Here is a 17533-nt window from a genome sequence, read left to right on the forward strand (position 1 = left end):
CCCTTGATCAAAAAACTTTTGTTCATTTGTGAGGGGAATTGGGTGTTTGTTTCCCTTTTTGATTAGAGGTCTCCCTTTTGGTCTTTTCTTCTTATTTTTTTGCTTTCATTTTCTTTTGTATTATATCTGCATGAATGTGATTCTGCTTCTAGTAGTATGTTCTTTGTGTACATGATAATGCTATAGCATACTTAGGCTCTTTTTGCTCATATTGATACAATATTGTTGAGCTAAGTTGTTTTCATAATTGTGAACTTGACTATTACTTGCTTAATCTAAAATTGTTCACCATTAAGATTGGCACCTAGCATGTGTAGGATGTGTTGAAATCCTTTTTGCTATTACTCGTATGCTAGGTGGCTATGTCTCATGCCTTGAGTCATTCACTTGTCTTGATTTATTCATATCGTGCTAAAGATTCAAAATCAAGATAAGTGATAATCAGAAAGATCGAGATGTATTTGTATTTTTCACCACATCACTGTATCAAGACTGCTTCCATTTGCACTTTTGGATGAACTTGAGCAGTGTAGTGGACGATCGAAACCGGTGTTTTTAGCTTCTGATTGCTTGTCTACATAGGCTACACCCGGTTGAAAAGTCAGACCAAGACAATGCTTACAACCTCTCGCACTCACATGCTTTTCAATAAAATTTGGAATCCACTGCAAAATCCGATAAATCTTGTTCATGTCGTCGTCGTCGCTCCGCTTCGTTTAGGAAGTGGACCACCGACTGCTCGTCTTCAAGTGGCCACATCTTGTGACGATGACCCACACATCTATCTGCATCCCTGCCCACTGCGGTCCTCATACCCATGATAATTCTACTGCCCATACTATTATCCGGGAAGGCAGATGCTATGCCATCCACCAGTTCTTCAGACTCCACGCCATCCACCACCACAAAATACCTATATATATATAAAAACAGGAAACGAAGGAGAAAAAAAAAGGTCAATATATATAGAGAGGGAATAATTAATTAATCAGCAAATTGCACACAGAAAAGTGGAAAAGAAATCACCTTTTCCTTTGGAGATACTCGGGTAACCCATGAACTTGGTCAGTACGACGAGTCGACGAGCCCCAGGAAACGTTCGGGCGAATCTAATAAACGCGGTTTCAAAATACAAATTCAGAAGGTAGATTTTAGAACAAATATGCATGCGGCTGAAAATATGACGGATCACCTGTGAAAAAATCCACCACTGCTATCTTGTGGATCCTCTTGCAGTCTAAATTGCTCGATTATCTCTTCCAGAACGATGCTGCAGTCCTTCCCAGCAGCGCTGACAATGACATACGGATGCAGGGAGAACTTTCTGCTCTCCTGTACGTCCGTGTACACTGTGTGGCAAAGCTTGGTCTCCCCTATGCCACAGAAGCCGACAACGGAGATCACCATCACCTTATTGAGGACCATGTCCAGCTCATTGTCGGGTCTCCGGACGAGGAGGTCCAGAAGCTCATCGAGGTCCTCCTTGCCCACAAGATCAGCCAGCGGAAAGCCCCTTCCGGCCGTCTGCGGATTGGAATTAGGCACGACCAGCTGGGCGCTTGAAGTAGTGGAGGAAGAAGCAGCGCCTTGACTAGGAGCCTCATTCGTCGGAACCGCCATAAACTCCGGATAGGACTCTACACATCTGATTAAATCCTGGATGATAGTAATCTTGCCATTAAGCTTCGCACCTGTCATGGTTCCGGCACGGCGGCCTTCTATTAGGTCTTCGATGTCGTACGCCAAGCATCTGAGGTATCCAGCACAGGATTGAAGCCTGTCGGACGGGTCTTGGGAACTCCTGATAGTCTTCCGAGTATCACGGATGATGCCCTGGATGTAGGTAAGTTGGGATTTCAGGGTTTCAACATCACTGTCACGGACTTGCCGTTTCTTCAGTGCACCTTGTATCCCTTTAATGGCTATAGGCAGGACAGGGGCCGCCAACTTAGCGATTGCACCGATAATTGCTGGCTCCACACCTGTCATCTCTCCCCCCCCCCTCTCTGTTGCTTGGCTAGAGTTCGATCCATTCGATCCGCAGGTATGTTGGAAGCTATAGCAGTGTAGGACTTTGAGATCTCAGGAGGACATTCATATACTCGAATATCGAGCTGTGTCTGTGTGGGTTCTCTAGGCCGGGCTGGGTACGATGGGCTTAACACGGGTGATGGTTAGGTCGCAGCCCATCAGAGTACGAGTGACTCGAGGATTGACAAGTAGCCATAAAATTATATTATCTCAGCAAGAACCAAGAAGACAGAAAAAAGTCACTTCCCAAATAATATACATAGAGGAGCTGTCATGGTGCTAGAATATAATGCATCTCATCTCATCTCAGTCACTTCCGAACTCTAGGCCTTCCGCCTGCCATCGCCTGATCAGGGATCCCCTCTAGACATGTGCAAACACAAGGTTGATTTATCCCTTGTGGTTCGGATTGATGATGACTGATTATCAACGGGTAGCACTCTGGGGTAGTCAGTGGACTGACCAGAGTGTGAGATTATGCTTGTGCAACCATGTTGGTCGACTTGTGGTGTGCAGGTGTGGAGCACAGGAACGGTGGTCGATGGCTGAGGTTAAGGTCATGCGGGCTCGTGCTGATGGACCGGAAGCGGTGAAGGGCGAGTGCTGGGTCTTGACTGATGGATCAGAGCAGCCAGGTGACCAACCGCAGTGGCTGATGCGCCTGGGACACGCACTTGTGCAAGGATGTGGTGGAGTGGACCGTGTTGTCGGCGTGGTCGAGGACTGGCGGGACACACGTCTGATCGTGGAGGACGTGCACGAGGTGCGGTGCTCACGGCAGGTTTGGTAGTTTGGGCCTCAAAACCACCCAACACTACAGATGCCTGGTTTTGCTGAGTTTGGGCCTCAAAACTCGGCGGTGGCGGTGGCGATTCGATCCGCAGGTATGGCTGGTTGGGAAGATGTTGGAAGCTATAGCAGCGTAGGACTTTGAGATCTCAGGAGGACATTCATATAATACTCGAATCATCGAGCTGTCTCTGTGTGGGTTCTCTGGGCCGGGCCGGGTACGATGGGCTTAACACGGGTGATGGTTAGGTCGCAGCCCATCAGAGTACGAGTGACTTAAGGATTGACAAGTAGCCATAAAATTATAGTTTCTCAGCAAGAGCCAGAAGGACACAGCTGAGAGAAAAACACGACTAAGGATATAGGTGAACACACTGCACACCACCAAACTAAAAAAAAAAGTCACTTCCCTAATAATATACATAGAGGAGCTGTCATGGTGCTAGAAGATAATGCATCTCATCTCATCTCAGTCACTTCCCCACCCGGCGACCAGAAACTCCCGCACCGGCTGCTGATGGAGTCTTGACAAGTGATTCTTGTCGATCGGCCAGGCAAGTTCTCGTCGTCGATGTGGAGCGAAATATACTCCCTGCCTAGCTAATTAACTGATCATGCATACATACTCTTCCGTTCCATGTGTGTCCGCAGCTACGGCGGCGGTGGCCACGAAACGATGGAATTAGGTGCTTCTGTTTCCATGTCTATCCTGGAAAAGCTCGTCCAGAGCTGTTCCTTTCCAGATTCATGGCGGGGGCCGCCAGACGCTGAGGTCCAGGCTCTCATAGGATATCTCGAAGAGCTACGGTCCTCCGTCCTGGATCTTTCCAAGGAGGATGAGGACGAGGATGACTCTGCTACGTCGTCGTCCACGCTGAAGATGAGCCTGACGAGCCAGTTGCAGGAACTTTGTTATGATGCTGAGGACTATCTGGAGATGGCGCAGCACTCCCGTGGTGGCTGCTCCTGGCAGATCAGTTGGGTCCGGAGCAAGGCGACGAGGCAGCGCCCCGCTCTAATCAGCGCAAAAGATCTCTCCGGCCTCATCTCCCGTGTGAATCCGGCGAAAGAAATAGCCCAAGCGTACATCAAGTCTGCTAGTTCAAGAACCACCACCAAAGAGAATGGCCCTAGGCCACAAGAAGAGCCTGCAAAAAGCAGTAGTCGCCGTGCCGTCTATTCTGATGATACTCTACAGCCTGACAGCCATGACGAGCAGCTAGTCAGGTTGCTGGCTTTGGAAAGTGATCAGCAGCTCAAGACGGTGGCAATCCTTGGCCTGCCTGGCGTTGGGAAGACAACACTTGCCAGAAGACTGTACCACTGCTATGAAGGGAGGTTCCATTGCGGGGCTTTCCTTCGGGCGTCCCGTAACCTGCAGGATACCACCAGGCTTCTCGCCACCATGCTATCCAAGATTAAGGGCCAACAAGGGTGCCGCTACTGGGGGGGCTCCGGTGATGAGCAAGATCTAATCGACAGCATCAGGCAACATCTACAAGGAAAATCGTAAGTGCTACTGCATGCCTCAGTTAGTTCATAAGAAAAACGGCGCAGCTTTATTTCACGCTCTTTGATGCATGTGTGTGCCCGCCCACTAGTCTCTCTACTACTAAAAAGACCCTCTAAAATTTTCAAGAGATTATTAGAATATTCTGAGGTCAGGAATCCAAGAAAGAAATCCGATCCGATGTGCGCAAATTTGAGGTCAGGATCGTTTTCTTTGCAATGCAATTAAGCAGCTATTACACCTTGATCTGTGTTGTTGTCTCCATGCATATGCTAGAGAGTAGAGCAAGCAACTCAACAACAATAATTAAGAGTATCTCCAAGAACTCCCTAATATTTCTACTTCCAATATCTTTGTATTGGACTCCTCCCAAAAGTTTAAAAGCCCCCAAAAAAACATATTCAACTACAACAGTTCCTTAACAATTTCCCAATGCAGCAGATTCCTGGATGGCGCAACGCTTCTCGATACAGGAAACAAAAAAACAAAACACATATACAAACGGGGGCTCACCCCTAAATTTATATTGCGAGGCTCTAGTTTTGGGATGCTGTATAAATTGGGAACACAGATAAAGAGCTGTTAGATTAGGTTTTTTCACCTTTACCCCTAAACTATTGTTTTGGATATTAGAAGATATTGAAGATATTTAAGATGACCAAAAGGCTATGCCCAATCCTATTTTAGGGGAAAGAGGGCAACACAAACAGCTTCCCATAGCACCTCTCTATTCTCCGCACGCGCAAAACAGTCATCGCTGTGGATGTTTGTGCAGAATGGCTAGGCAGGATGGCTCAGTGGTAGGGATGGGCGGATGGCAGCACGTCGGATTTTGTTCGGGTATGATAATATCTGACCCGAAATTTTATCCGAAACTTGTACAAATATTCATACACACCAAACCAATCGGGCGAGAAACTGTACTCGTACCCGTGCCCATCGGTATACACCGGGTATCGGGTATCCAGTGGATATGTTATTGTAAACTAAATAACATCCAGTTAGTGTTATAATAAATACATAAAATATTTTAGTTTCCATCTAAGCACCAGTATAACTCGAGAATGACTATATTTGGCTACATGTCGATACAATATCTCAACTCATAATTATCACATCCAATAGATTTAAATTCGAGTACAGAGAATAAAAGCTTAATGAGTTTATGACTGTTGACAGGCATAACATGTCAATGTCTCATTGGTCTCTAGTACATTAAAGTAGACTGTTAGGACAAATTAATATTCATTAATCAACAACACATGCACCATGATAAATTGATAAATAAAAACAGCATGCAGCAACCAGCTCCAGCAGCCCGTGACATGGTGTATAGTAGCAGCAGCCTGCCGCCAGCAACAGCAGCCTGTGGTCGTGCCTGTGTCCATGGTGAAGTAGTAGCAACCAGCATGCAAAAAAAACCAATATTGCTGTGTATTTTTTTGGCTCCCATTTTATTATGGTCCTTCTTTTTTAGTGGATATAGCACATTTAAAGATGTATATTGATATCTCGGATATCCACTGGATACCCGCGGGTAAAGTATTTTACCCATACCCGACCCGATATATTTTGGGTATCCGACCCGATAGAACCCGCGGATGAGTTTTTCTACCCGTATCCATATCCATCGGGTACGAAACTCGTGGGTATCCATACCCAAGGGTCCCACTGCCATCCCTACTCAGTGGCGCACAAACCGAAAAAAGGCCCACACCAATGGACCCATGTGGACCAATTCAAAAGGTTTTACAAAAAATATTGAGTGGTTGGAGTTGTACCTTTTTGGATTTAATACTTTTAAAAGAATCTTAATTTTTCCATATTTTATAAGCTATATTTTTGGGATTTGTTAGAGTTGCTATCACAATTGTGGTCCAAAAGGGAGAGGCGTGAATCGTGTTAAAATTTTGAAACAGACCGCTCAATCCAAAGTCTATACTAGACAAACAAAAGAAACATCTAAGATAGGCACATATCCGTTTTTTTAGTTTCCCTTGCTGAGCTACACAAGAAAAAAATATACAACATATAGATTAGACTAAGGGTGGAAATAGATGTCTCACAATACTGAATTACCCCAATTCGTATTCCTTCAAGCTTCCGGTATGGATATTCGTATTATCTAAGATACTGTGTTATGTTATGCGTAAACAGAGGTGGGGTCGAGTTGGGATGGACGAAGGTGGGACAGCGTCGTGTTCGTTGGTCGGGTAGTTGGTTCCTAATCGTATTTATGCTAACATATTTAATGGTTCAGACTTGCATAACATGAGAGCGGCAACGAACCTTTCATTGGTTCGTTCATATGGGTCCACACACCACCGTGATTAGCGCCCACGAAGGTGGAAGTTACCGTATATATTGGAACAGAAGATACGAAGTTGATCGTGCATGTGAGCTAAGGCGGATTTCAACGTAAAACATTAACCAAAACAACGTAAATGTGTATGAATTTTAGTGTAAATTATCGATGTATTTCATAAGGAAAACATGTATGGAAACAAAAAAAATCTGATTTAAATGGTTTATTTCCTCCATAAATATAGGATCTCTCCAACATTCATGCATCAAGGCTCGTTAGAACCAGCTTATGATATATACTGATACTAATTATATTGCACAGTGAAGTTATTTATGCATTACGGTAGACTGCGTAAAAAATATGTTTTCTACTGCATGTGCACAAATTTAGGATGACAAGAATGTGAGTTGAAAAAGAAATGGATCAACATACGCGAGAATTATGGAATCGTGGCAAATGACTTCATTTCTTAGAGTGGTTACCTTTTTCTAAATTCCTATTTTGTTGCGTAAATGTGTGAGTCGTAAATATATCTTATACATATGGCATAAATGGTAGGAACCCAATACACACTGGATTAAGTAAACAAGATAATACATAAAATCAATAAATCGTTTGCGTAAAATGTGAATAGAAATATCATAAACAGACAAATAGATGGAAGCGGAGCCATGAACTGAAATATATGTCGTAAAAATCTATTGACATTGGCATAAATATGTATACAAAATAACATAAAAATAGGACCGCCGCCCTGCGGAACCGTCGCCTCGCATCTAGGATGTGCACTACCGGAATAAAACACTCGGCAAAGAAAACTCGGCAAAGATTTCATCGGCAAAGGGTTCTTTGCCGAGTGCTTTTTTCGGACACTCGGAAAAGACTTTGCCGAGTGTCAAAAAGCACTCGGCAAAGAAAAACACTCGGCAAATTAAGAATCGAAAAATAAAAAAAAAACAGCAAAACATTTTTTAAATTCTAGGAACAACTCTCCAACCCTACCCTATTACCTTACCCGTTGCCCTATCATTTTTCACTATTATTTTGAATCAAACTTATATGTTTTGTAAATGGTGAGATTCGAACTCGCAACCTCTCTCTCGCGCATACCCTTCTATACCACTACACTACTACACCAATTATGTTTATATTACGTTTCCATTCCCCATGTACTATAACAAATCGAGAGTAATTTGATTATTTAAGGCAATAAATGAGTTCATTTGAAAATGTGACCAACTATAAAGTTGCATAACTTTTTGAGATCTAAAAGTTTTATTTTAATAGTTTCTACATCCGAGACCGTTTATAAAATTTGAATTTTAAATTTAAAAACTTCACACGAAATTTTCAATGATAAGATGATTTCAAATCAAAAAATTGTTAACTACAAAGTTTCATTACATTTCAAGACCTACAACTTTTATTTTGGTGGTTTTTCCATCCGAGACAGTTTGAAAAATTCAAATTTCAAAATTCAAACATAGTTTTGCATAACAAGATGATTTCAAACTAAAACATTGTCAACTACAAAGTTTCATAACTCTTCAATACCTACAACTTTCATGTTGGTGGTTTTTCCTTTCGAAGTCGTTTTCAAAATTTAAATTTTAAATTTTTTAAATTCACACATAGTTTTCGTTGACAATATGACTTCAAATGAAAAAGTTGTCAACTATAAACTTCTATAACTTCTCAAGATCTACAAAGTTTATTTTGATTGTTTGGTAATTTGTTTATCTCAGATGATGGTTCTAACAATATGCACAAATTCTATACGTCTCTCTCGTAGTTTCATAAACTACGAGAGAGATATAGGTTTTATGAACAAATTTATTTTTATTTTGTCATATGAAGAAATGTTCAATATATAAATTGTACATCATGATGAGTTATACAAATTTGTAGTTGAAAACTTTTTCATTTGAATTAATTTACTACTTTAAAATGTGATTTTTAAATTGTCTTTGCCTAGTGTTGGAGAAAAAACACTCGGCAAAGAGCTCTTTGCCGAGTGTTGTATTTGTGACACTCGGCAAAGAGCCCTTTGCCGAGTGTCAAAAAAAGACACTCGGCAAAGAAACTCTTTGCCGAGTGTCAAAAATAAAACACTCGGCAAAGAGCTTCTTCGCCGAGTGTTTTCTTTTACCGAGGGTTTTTTGCGTGGCACTCGGCAAAGAGCTCTTTGCCGAGTGCCCGAAATAAAACACTCGGCAAAGAATATGGCACTCGGCAAAGAGCCAAATTCCGGTAGTGGTGCCACCACTTCGTGCCTAGGGGAGGCTGTCGTCGTCGCTCGTACCTAGGGAAGTCCGCCATCGCCGCTCCCACTTGGATGGCATCGTAGTCGTACGCAGTCAGGGGTCGACCCTCACGCGCGTGCATTTCGAGATCCACCGCACCAGCCGCTTCAACCTCGCCGTCATGCACGCCTTAGGGGTGCCGTCGTTGCTCATGTGCCCCCGAGATTCGCCGTCGCGCTACCGCAGCCGCTCCCACCTCACCGTCGTGCGCACCTCAAGGGGTCACTGCCGTGTGCACTTCAGGGAGACGCTGTTGCGATCGTGCCCCCCGGGATCCACCGCCACGGCCGCTGCCACCTCACCGTCGCGCGCACCTCATGGGGCCACCGCCGTGTGCGTGCCCTCGGGATCCGATGCCGCAACCGCTCCTACCTCGCCGTCGTGCGCGCCTCATGGGGGCCATCGCCGCGCGCTGGCCTCAGAGATCCGCCGCCGCGAGCGTGTCTCCTAGATCTGCCGTCGCGCGCTTGCTCCCAGGATCCGTCGCCGCGCGCGCCTCTTGGGGGTGGGGGCGTAACTGTCGGCGTTGCTAATACTGAACCCTAGCGATCTGGAGCTTCTTTTATAGACGCTTCGGACCTGGTGCGGCTGAACCGGTTGGCAACATCGGGTCAGGGCTTTCGTCCAGCTATTGGAAGCCAAGGCACCATATACATATACTATATATATAGACACACACAAAGAGAGAGAGAGAGCTAGATTCATGTACAACTTGGTAACCAACTTGAAATCGACTCGGTGCCTTTCATGGAACTGTTGTCTCTCCTTAGGATGTAAAAGGAGGGTTGAGAAACCCCTCAAGATCAAGATACAACAGATCCATTATATATAAGACATAAGGTATTATCTCACATTGATTTAAATCCTCAAGTATTATAAGTCCTAACCTTCATTTTTTGATCATGTGACCAACTCCATAAAATATCCATTGAACAATCTTCGACAGAAGATTAACCAGGAGTTGATGGCATCTATGAAGTTTGCACCAGGAGATGAATTTATGTTTGACAACTTAAACCTTAAGATTCAACACCGACATGGTCGACAACCTCACGATCTATCACATTGGAATCATACGTCCTAGACTCATCTATCATATCGGGATCATACGTCCTAAACCCCCTAGATATGTCGATACCCTACCATTAAGACCACTGTGATTCAACCACCATTATGGTGACACTGGATCATTCAGGTCCATCGACGCTGACTCATACTTGGATTCTACTCCATTCTCGATTTCTACTCTGACTCGAATCCAACTTGGATTGTTATCCCAACCCTAGTATCGACCTCAATTCAAATTAAGATTTGATCGATCTACTAGAGGACCAATTCACATTCATGGCTAACTCAGTCAATGGACATCGAAATGGTTGCCTCACCGAAAATGATGAAGATGGCAATGATGAGGTGGTGCCCAGAGACCAAAGAAATCTAAAAACCCCACCTCCCATAGACGGAATACTTGAGTGGAGGATGAAGCCAACAACCCACATATAATCTCCCTCCAAACCAGTCCAAAGCCTAACTTTTGAGAACCTCAATAAGGAAGGGCCAAGAGACCGAATCAAATGCCTTGGTAATGTCAAGTTTAAGTAGTAATCTAGCCTTTTTTGCTGATGGAAGGCTCTAGTTGTTTGCTGCACACGCATGAAATTTTCCTGGATAAAACAACCTCTAATGAAAGCACTTTGGTTTTGTGAGATCATATCATTTAATCTCTTGACCAACCCTGAAGCCAGCTGATCTCCCGGGTCCTCATTAACACTAAAACATATCACAGGCCGCCTAACGGGCTTCTTACTGAGTCACCCTATGGGATGGGCCAGCTGGACGTAGCCAACTCAGGCGAGCCCGATCCAAGCTGACGAAGACCAAAACCCGAGTTAGCACCACTAAAGCACGGATGTGTCAAGTGATGCAATTGCAAACACCTGAAGAGCTATGCCCTCGGCGATAGCTCGGGCGGTTAGGCGATCAAGACTTTGGATATGCAGGGATACAGTCTGCAACAAAGAAGAAGATAAGCAAGTAGATAATAATCACAACTTGTAATGGGTTAACTCTCTCTGGTCGTGTATATAAGGTCGAGGGGGGGCCTACGATTTCATCTCATCACTAATCACTCCAACTCATCTTCAACCACAAACCCCCAGCTTGTAATCCTTGTACTCCAAAGATCAATATCAAACCACAACATGAAGTAGCATATTACGCAATTCTAAGTGGCCCGATCTTGTATAATTCTATGAGTGATCCTAGCATGCCTCTACACGAACCATCGAGTTGCGATCAACAATGTCGTCCTACCCAAAAGCATCACGTGGGTAACCCCGTGTTGCGCAGTCGGGTCACAAACACCAAAACCAGCAGCTTGGTAAAGAGCTTAGCAAAGTTATGTACAAGACTAATTGGTCTCAAATCTTTAACTTTATTAGCCTCTTCTTTCTTTGGCAAAAGGATAATGTAAGTTGTGTTCAGTTTGCCAAGATTGCTAAACGTGCGACCCCATATGGTTGCAACAGCCGCCATAACATCACCCCTTGATGATACTCCAGCATGTTTTATAAAATCTCCCCATGAAACTGTCTGGACCAGGTGCTTAGGAAGCACTAGATCAACTATCCATGATTTTATTTAATCCAATATGAAGATCATTCTCCAACCATGGTTTATACTTTATACTATTGTTTTTTAGATAACGGAAACCAAGTTCTGGCTTTGTCCCCCAAAAGGAGGGTACAACCAGGCATACAACTGACAATAAACGACTCACACTCTCAACATAGAGTGCAGTCCCACACCACAAACCTAAAATGGACACCCAACAGAAAGGCTGGAAACCTAAAAACGTAATCCTTTTTGTAAAACTCCAACCAAAACAAGAGAAAATTTGCATAGATGTTGCTTCGATCCGTCGACACATCTCCATTATTATCTCCGTGTCCTCACCCCTCTGCAAAAGTCCCCAGAACCTAAGCCGATTGATCGCCCGAAACAAAAACTGCAAAAAAGTAACCATCAGGTAATTATTAAACACTAAGTCATTCCGACTTATTCAGATAGCCCAACATAACGTTGCAACACCTGCGATAATCAAATTTTTATCTTTGGGATGCACCCCAAGCAACCAAGATCCAAAAATATGTTTAACTGATCTCGAGGTATTGAAACCAAAACAACAATATAAAAGTCTCTAAAAGAATCTAGCATAATGACATTTAAAAAATTTGGTCTTGTATAGATTCATTCGAGTCACAAAACACACACTTTTGACTTCCCTGTCAACTACGCTTAGCTAGATTGTCTTTCGAGAACCACCCCTCTAATGAGATACCACATAAATATCTTAATTTTTAGAGGTAATTTTAGCTTCCATAGAGGTTTGAAATTAAAAAACTTTGGTATTATTAATAAGAGCATTGTACATCGATCGGACCGTGAAAAGCCTCAAGGCTGACAAACTCCATTTGAACTCATCTCTCGCACTAGATAGATGAGTATGAATAATACTCAAAACCAATCTATTCCAACTTAATAGATTATCACCCACAAGCGCTCTATGGAAATAAATGTTTAGAGAAATTCTATTAAAAACATTCGCCATCGTATCGCTTTTCTTACGAGCTAAATTATATAAGGATGGAAATTTTAGCATCAGAGGTTGTTTACCCATCCAAGAGTCCTCCCAAAATCTAATCTGCTTCCCATCTTTAAGAGTAAAGAAACCAAGGCTAAGGAATTGGTCTTTAACTTTCATTAGCACAAACCAAAAATAAGAGTAACCTGATTTTCTAATTACCTTTGACAAGGTACTAGATTTTAGGTATTTGTTCCTAAGTAGCTTCTACCATAGGTTGTCCTCATTAATCAATTTAAACAACCATTTACCAAGCAAACACTTATTTTGGACCTCTTGGTCTTTAGGTTGGCAAAGAATGTCCCATCATGCAAGCCTATACTTCTTTTTATGATGATCTCCTTTCCATAAGAATCTTGAACGAAAGTAGTCTATTTTTTCTAGTACACCCTTAGGCACTTCAAAAAAAAGACAACACAAACATATAACTTGTCAGGACAGGATTAATCAAGACTAACCGACCTCCTACCGAGAACTTGAAAGGGAAGCTTTATCTTTATGGTTTTCCAATCATTATTACTTAACTTTCAATAATGCATTGGGATGCCCAAGTACTTTAATGTGAAGATAGTGTTTCTTTATGTTTTTCCAATCATTATGATAATTAATTTCTAAGGGAAGCTTTATCTTTATGGTTTTCCAATCTTTATCTTTATGGTTTTCCAATCATTATTACTTGACACCTAAACAGAGAAAGATAGTATTTCTTCCTCCTCAGATAGACCAAAACAAAAAGCTCACTTTTATGATAATTAATTTTTAACCCTAAAACATGTTCGAAGGTTAACAATAAGGGCTTTAAATTTGCCGCTTTCGCTAAGTCGTGGTCCAAAAAAAGAACTGTGTCATTCGCATATTGCAGAATGGATAGACCCCCATCCACTAAATGCGGGATGAGACCTTCGAATTGATCCTCCTCTTTTGCACTACTCACCAAAATAGCAAGCATGTCTACAACTATATTGAATAATAAAGGAGAAAGAGGGTCCCCTGATGTACACCTTTAGAAGTCTAGAAATTGGCACCAATTTGGTCATTCACTTTTATGCCAACATGACCACCCGTTGTGACTGAATTAATCCAGGAACACCACTTTTCAGAAAAATCTTTCATATGTAATGTTTGTTGTACAAAAAGTCCATTTGATTTTATCATAAGCTTTCTCAAAATCAAGCTTCAAAATCACCCCCACAATCCTTTTTCTATGTAGCTCATGAATAGTCTCGTGTAAAACCACTGCACCTTCAATGATATTTCTACCTGTTACAAAAGCTGTTTGGTAGGGGCCTATTACCTTACTTGCTACCCCCGAGACTCGATTTGTAAATACTTTGGTAAAGATTTTAAAACTTACGTTTAGTAAACAAATCGGTCTGTACTGTTGTATAGACATAGCATCTTTACATTTAGGCAGGAGTATAATGGTGCCAAAATTAAGGCTAAAAAGAGGTAGCTCTCCCTTATTGAAAGCATCAAACGAAGACACAAATCATCTTCCATAACATTCCAAAACACCTGATAAAATTCCGCCAGAAAGTCATTTGGCCCCGGGGCTTTATTGTGTTCTATCTGGAAAATTGCTTTCCTGATTTCGTTTTCAATAAACACCGACATCAGATACAAATTCTCATCCTCTTAATAAACACCGTCTTAAGAGGGATTTTTTTGCACTCGTCCCTGACTTTCCATTTTTTGTCCACCCTCTTAAGTGCTGCCTAAGCTCTTGCCACTAGGTTTCTATGTTTATACATTTATAATCTTAGCCTTACAGTTTTTTTTTGCAAAAAAAAATCATCCTGCAGATATTTCATTGTGATCGATGATTTATGGGCTACATCAGTGTGGGATTTCTTGAGCCGTGCTTTTCCCAAGGATAACTGTGGCAGCCGAATAGTAATAACTACTCAAGTTACAGAAGTTGCATTTGCTTGCTGTAACAACCACACAGTTGATATATTCAATATGAAACCTCTGGACGACGATCAGTCACTGCAATTGTTTTACAGTCGAGTAAAGCATATAAATGGTTATAATGCTGAAGAATGCAAGGCCATATCACATGGAATCGTCAGCAATTGTGGTAATCTTTCACCGCTAGCTATCATAAATATAGCTGGCATGTTAGCAGGCTGGGCGGATTTCAATATGAATGACTGGGAGTACGTAAGCAAGTGTTGTACATCAACAGCAAATCTTACTACCGAGGAGGCGACGGAGAGATTTCTGAACCTTATGTACAACAAGCTTCCAGCCAAATTGAAGACGTGCCTGCTCTATCTCAGTATGTATCCAGAGGGCTGTGTCATCGGAAAGGATGATTTGGTGAGACAATGGGCAGCTGAAGGTATTTTCAGTCAAGTGGTGGAACCAAAAGGTAGAGAACATGAAGTGGGTTTTATTTATTTTGATGAGCTCCTGAAAAGAGGATTGATCCAGCCTGTAGATACAGACTACAATGATCAAGTGTTGTCATGTATAGTTCATCAAGTGGTACTGGAATTTATTACAAAGAAATCAATGCAGGAAAACTTCATCACTGTCGTGGATTATCGTGAAACAGGGACAGTGCTTGATGATAATAAGGTTCATCGACTGTCTGCCAGGTTTGAAGGTGCCAAAAGTGCACAGATACCGCGGAGCTTCAGAGTACGCCAAGTTCGGTCCTTTATGTTTTCTGGATTCATTAAATCTTTACCTTCCCTTCTCAAGTATTGCCTTGTCCGAGTTCTGATTCTTCATGTTTGGAGTGATGATCAAGGCAAGACTGTGGTTCTAGACCTTTCTCCAGTTGGTAATATGCTTCATGTAAGGTACCTGAAGGTGGTAAGCAACATGATAGTCAAACTCCCACTCATTATTCGAGGCCTGCGACACTTAGAGACACTCGAGGTGGATGCAGAAGAAGTCGCTGTTCCACTGGATGTTTTCATCTTGAAGAGCCTGTTGCATCTCCGACTTCCGAGCAAGGCTTATCAGCCTGATTCAGATATTCAAAGGATTGATTTAACAAATACATTTCCTTTAAGATTTCTGCCCTTCGTCAGAGCGTTGTCAATGCTAGGGCGGTTTCTCCTCTCCCATGGCCATCGGATTCGCCATTTGACATCACTTCAAAGTCTTGGCTACTTTGACCTAAGCACTTGCTCCAGATATACTGTGTGGCAACTTGGCAAGCTGACCAATTTGAGGGATCTTCATCTAACCTGCTCTGCAGTTCGTTCCAGGCATCGAATTAGCAACATCCAATGCCTTGCCTCTGTTCTGGGGAAATGCACCAGCCTCGAATCTCTAACTATCCGTGGCGAAGCATCTTCAAACCAGAGCATTTCTTTTGATGGCTTAAGCAGCTTGTCTTCTCCACCGTACAACCTCGTGAGCTTTGTGCTGTCCCCGAGGATTTTCAAAATGGCGAAGCTCCCAAAGTGGATTGGGCAACTCAGCAGGCTCAGTACGCTAAAGATTGCTGTTGGCGAGCTGTCAAGTGAAGATGTTGACATCCTCAAAGGACTCTCTGCCCTCACTGCTCTTTCTCTCTACGTTCGGAGAAACCCTAAGAAAGGAAGCTGGATCCTATTCAGTAAGGGCTTCGCAGTGCTCAAGTATTTTAAGTTCACTTGCACTGCACTGTGCGTGAAATTTAGTGAACAAGCTATGCCTGCTGTCCAAAGGCTGATTGTGTGCTTCAATGCTAACACAATGCAGCAGTACAGGCCGGAAGATGCAGGAATTTGGTACCTGTCAGGCCTTCAAGTTATCTCTGCCAGAATAGGAGCTGCCGGTATTGATCAAGCCAGCAGAGAAGCCGCGAAATCTAGGTTGCTGGACGCCATTCTTAGCAACCATCCAAAGCCTCCTCCTATCAGAAACGTGCAAATGGTGGACTGGGTTATTCATGGCGACACAGAGGAGTGTTCAACCGGTGTGATGATACGTAAAGATGAAAGCAGCCGTGAGCATACTAGGTCATTTTTAAGTCAGTTCCCGTTCAGAAGACGACCCCTGCTTCCCTCCATATTCACAAGGCGTGGCCAGGATGATGAGCAACATAAAATCGAAGAAAATGATGTGCTACAAGATAGTATTATCTTAAGGAAATCCTCTTCGCTAATGCAAAAACCAGGTACTCTCCATTCTTATATATGCTTATTAATAATTATTTTACACCATATATATAGTGTTTTAGTATAAGCTTTGTTATCTCTACAAACATAATAGTTTACTTTATCTGAAAACTTAACCACACGATTGGGAAAATAGTTTTTTGTTCCCCATGCTAGCTAGCTACTGAATCGACATAAATGTCAAGGAACTTGGATTATGTGATGCAACCCATGCCCTTAGACTCTCTTCAACGGTGGACGCTAGCGCCCCCTCCCGTCTTTGTGACGGCTACAGGACTCCCCTACCGCTACAACGGTGCTCCCTACCGCTGCTACAGTGGTAGCGGCCGATGGGTGTGCACGCTACATCAAGGGGCACCCCAAGGGCTCTCCTTGCCTCGGTTTGTGTGTACAGAAATATTTATTAGTTGGGAAAAAAATGATAATAGATGGTGAATAGGTATGGAAAATTGTATTTTATGATTATAGTGGGGTATAGGGGAAGGATTTAGGGGGAACCGTTGTACAGGGTGGAGATATAGGGGGGAAGAGAACACTGACGTGACACGTGAATGAGATATAGAGGGAGAAATTTAGGGGTAACCGCTGAACACAGTCTTACACGAGCTAAAATCTTACAAGTCATCAGCATTAATTAGTTACTATTAATATGTCTATCTAATAAAAAAATTGCATTTAACAACGCTTTTCACTTTTACCATTTTATTTCACGATAGACATACCGCTGAAACCGACTGAACTGCAGATAGAGAGGCACATGAGAGTATTTCTAGCTTTGGAGTTTAGGTTTACTGTTGGTCTCATATTGATCAATCTGGTCCTGACCAATTG

General features: G+C 42.7%; 1 protein-coding gene and 1 pseudogene across 7 annotated transcripts in view; one reads left to right on the plus strand and one right to left on the minus strand.

The window, feature by feature from the left end:
* Positions 1–425: 425 nt before the first annotated feature.
* On the minus strand, positions 426–3216 carry LOC103652689 (disease resistance protein RGA4-like; annotated as a pseudogene).
* A 25-nt stretch (positions 3217–3241) lies between these two features.
* The window catches only part of LOC103652691 (uncharacterized), a 44004-nt gene continuing 29712 nt past the window's right edge, over positions 3242–17533 (plus strand). For 3 of the 7 annotated variants that reach the window (XM_008679631.3, XM_008679632.3, XM_008679633.3), the window contains exons 1-3: positions 3277–3374; positions 3472–4329; positions 14384–16701. In XM_008679631.3, the coding sequence (XP_008677853.2) occupies positions 3497–4329; positions 14384–16701 (3151 nt within the window). In that variant the 5' untranslated portion in view covers positions 3277–3374; positions 3472–3496. Of the gene's footprint in view, positions 3375–3471; positions 4330–14383; positions 16702–17533 lie in introns of all 7 variants that reach the window. The other 4 variants (XM_008679634.3, XM_008679636.3, XM_008679629.3 and 1 more) reach the window with 3 other exon arrangements.

Source organism: Zea mays, chromosome 4 (assembly GCF_902167145.1).
Source record: "Zea mays cultivar B73 chromosome 4, Zm-B73-REFERENCE-NAM-5.0, whole genome shotgun sequence".
Lineage (NCBI taxonomy): Eukaryota > Viridiplantae > Streptophyta > Magnoliopsida > Poales > Poaceae > Zea > Zea mays.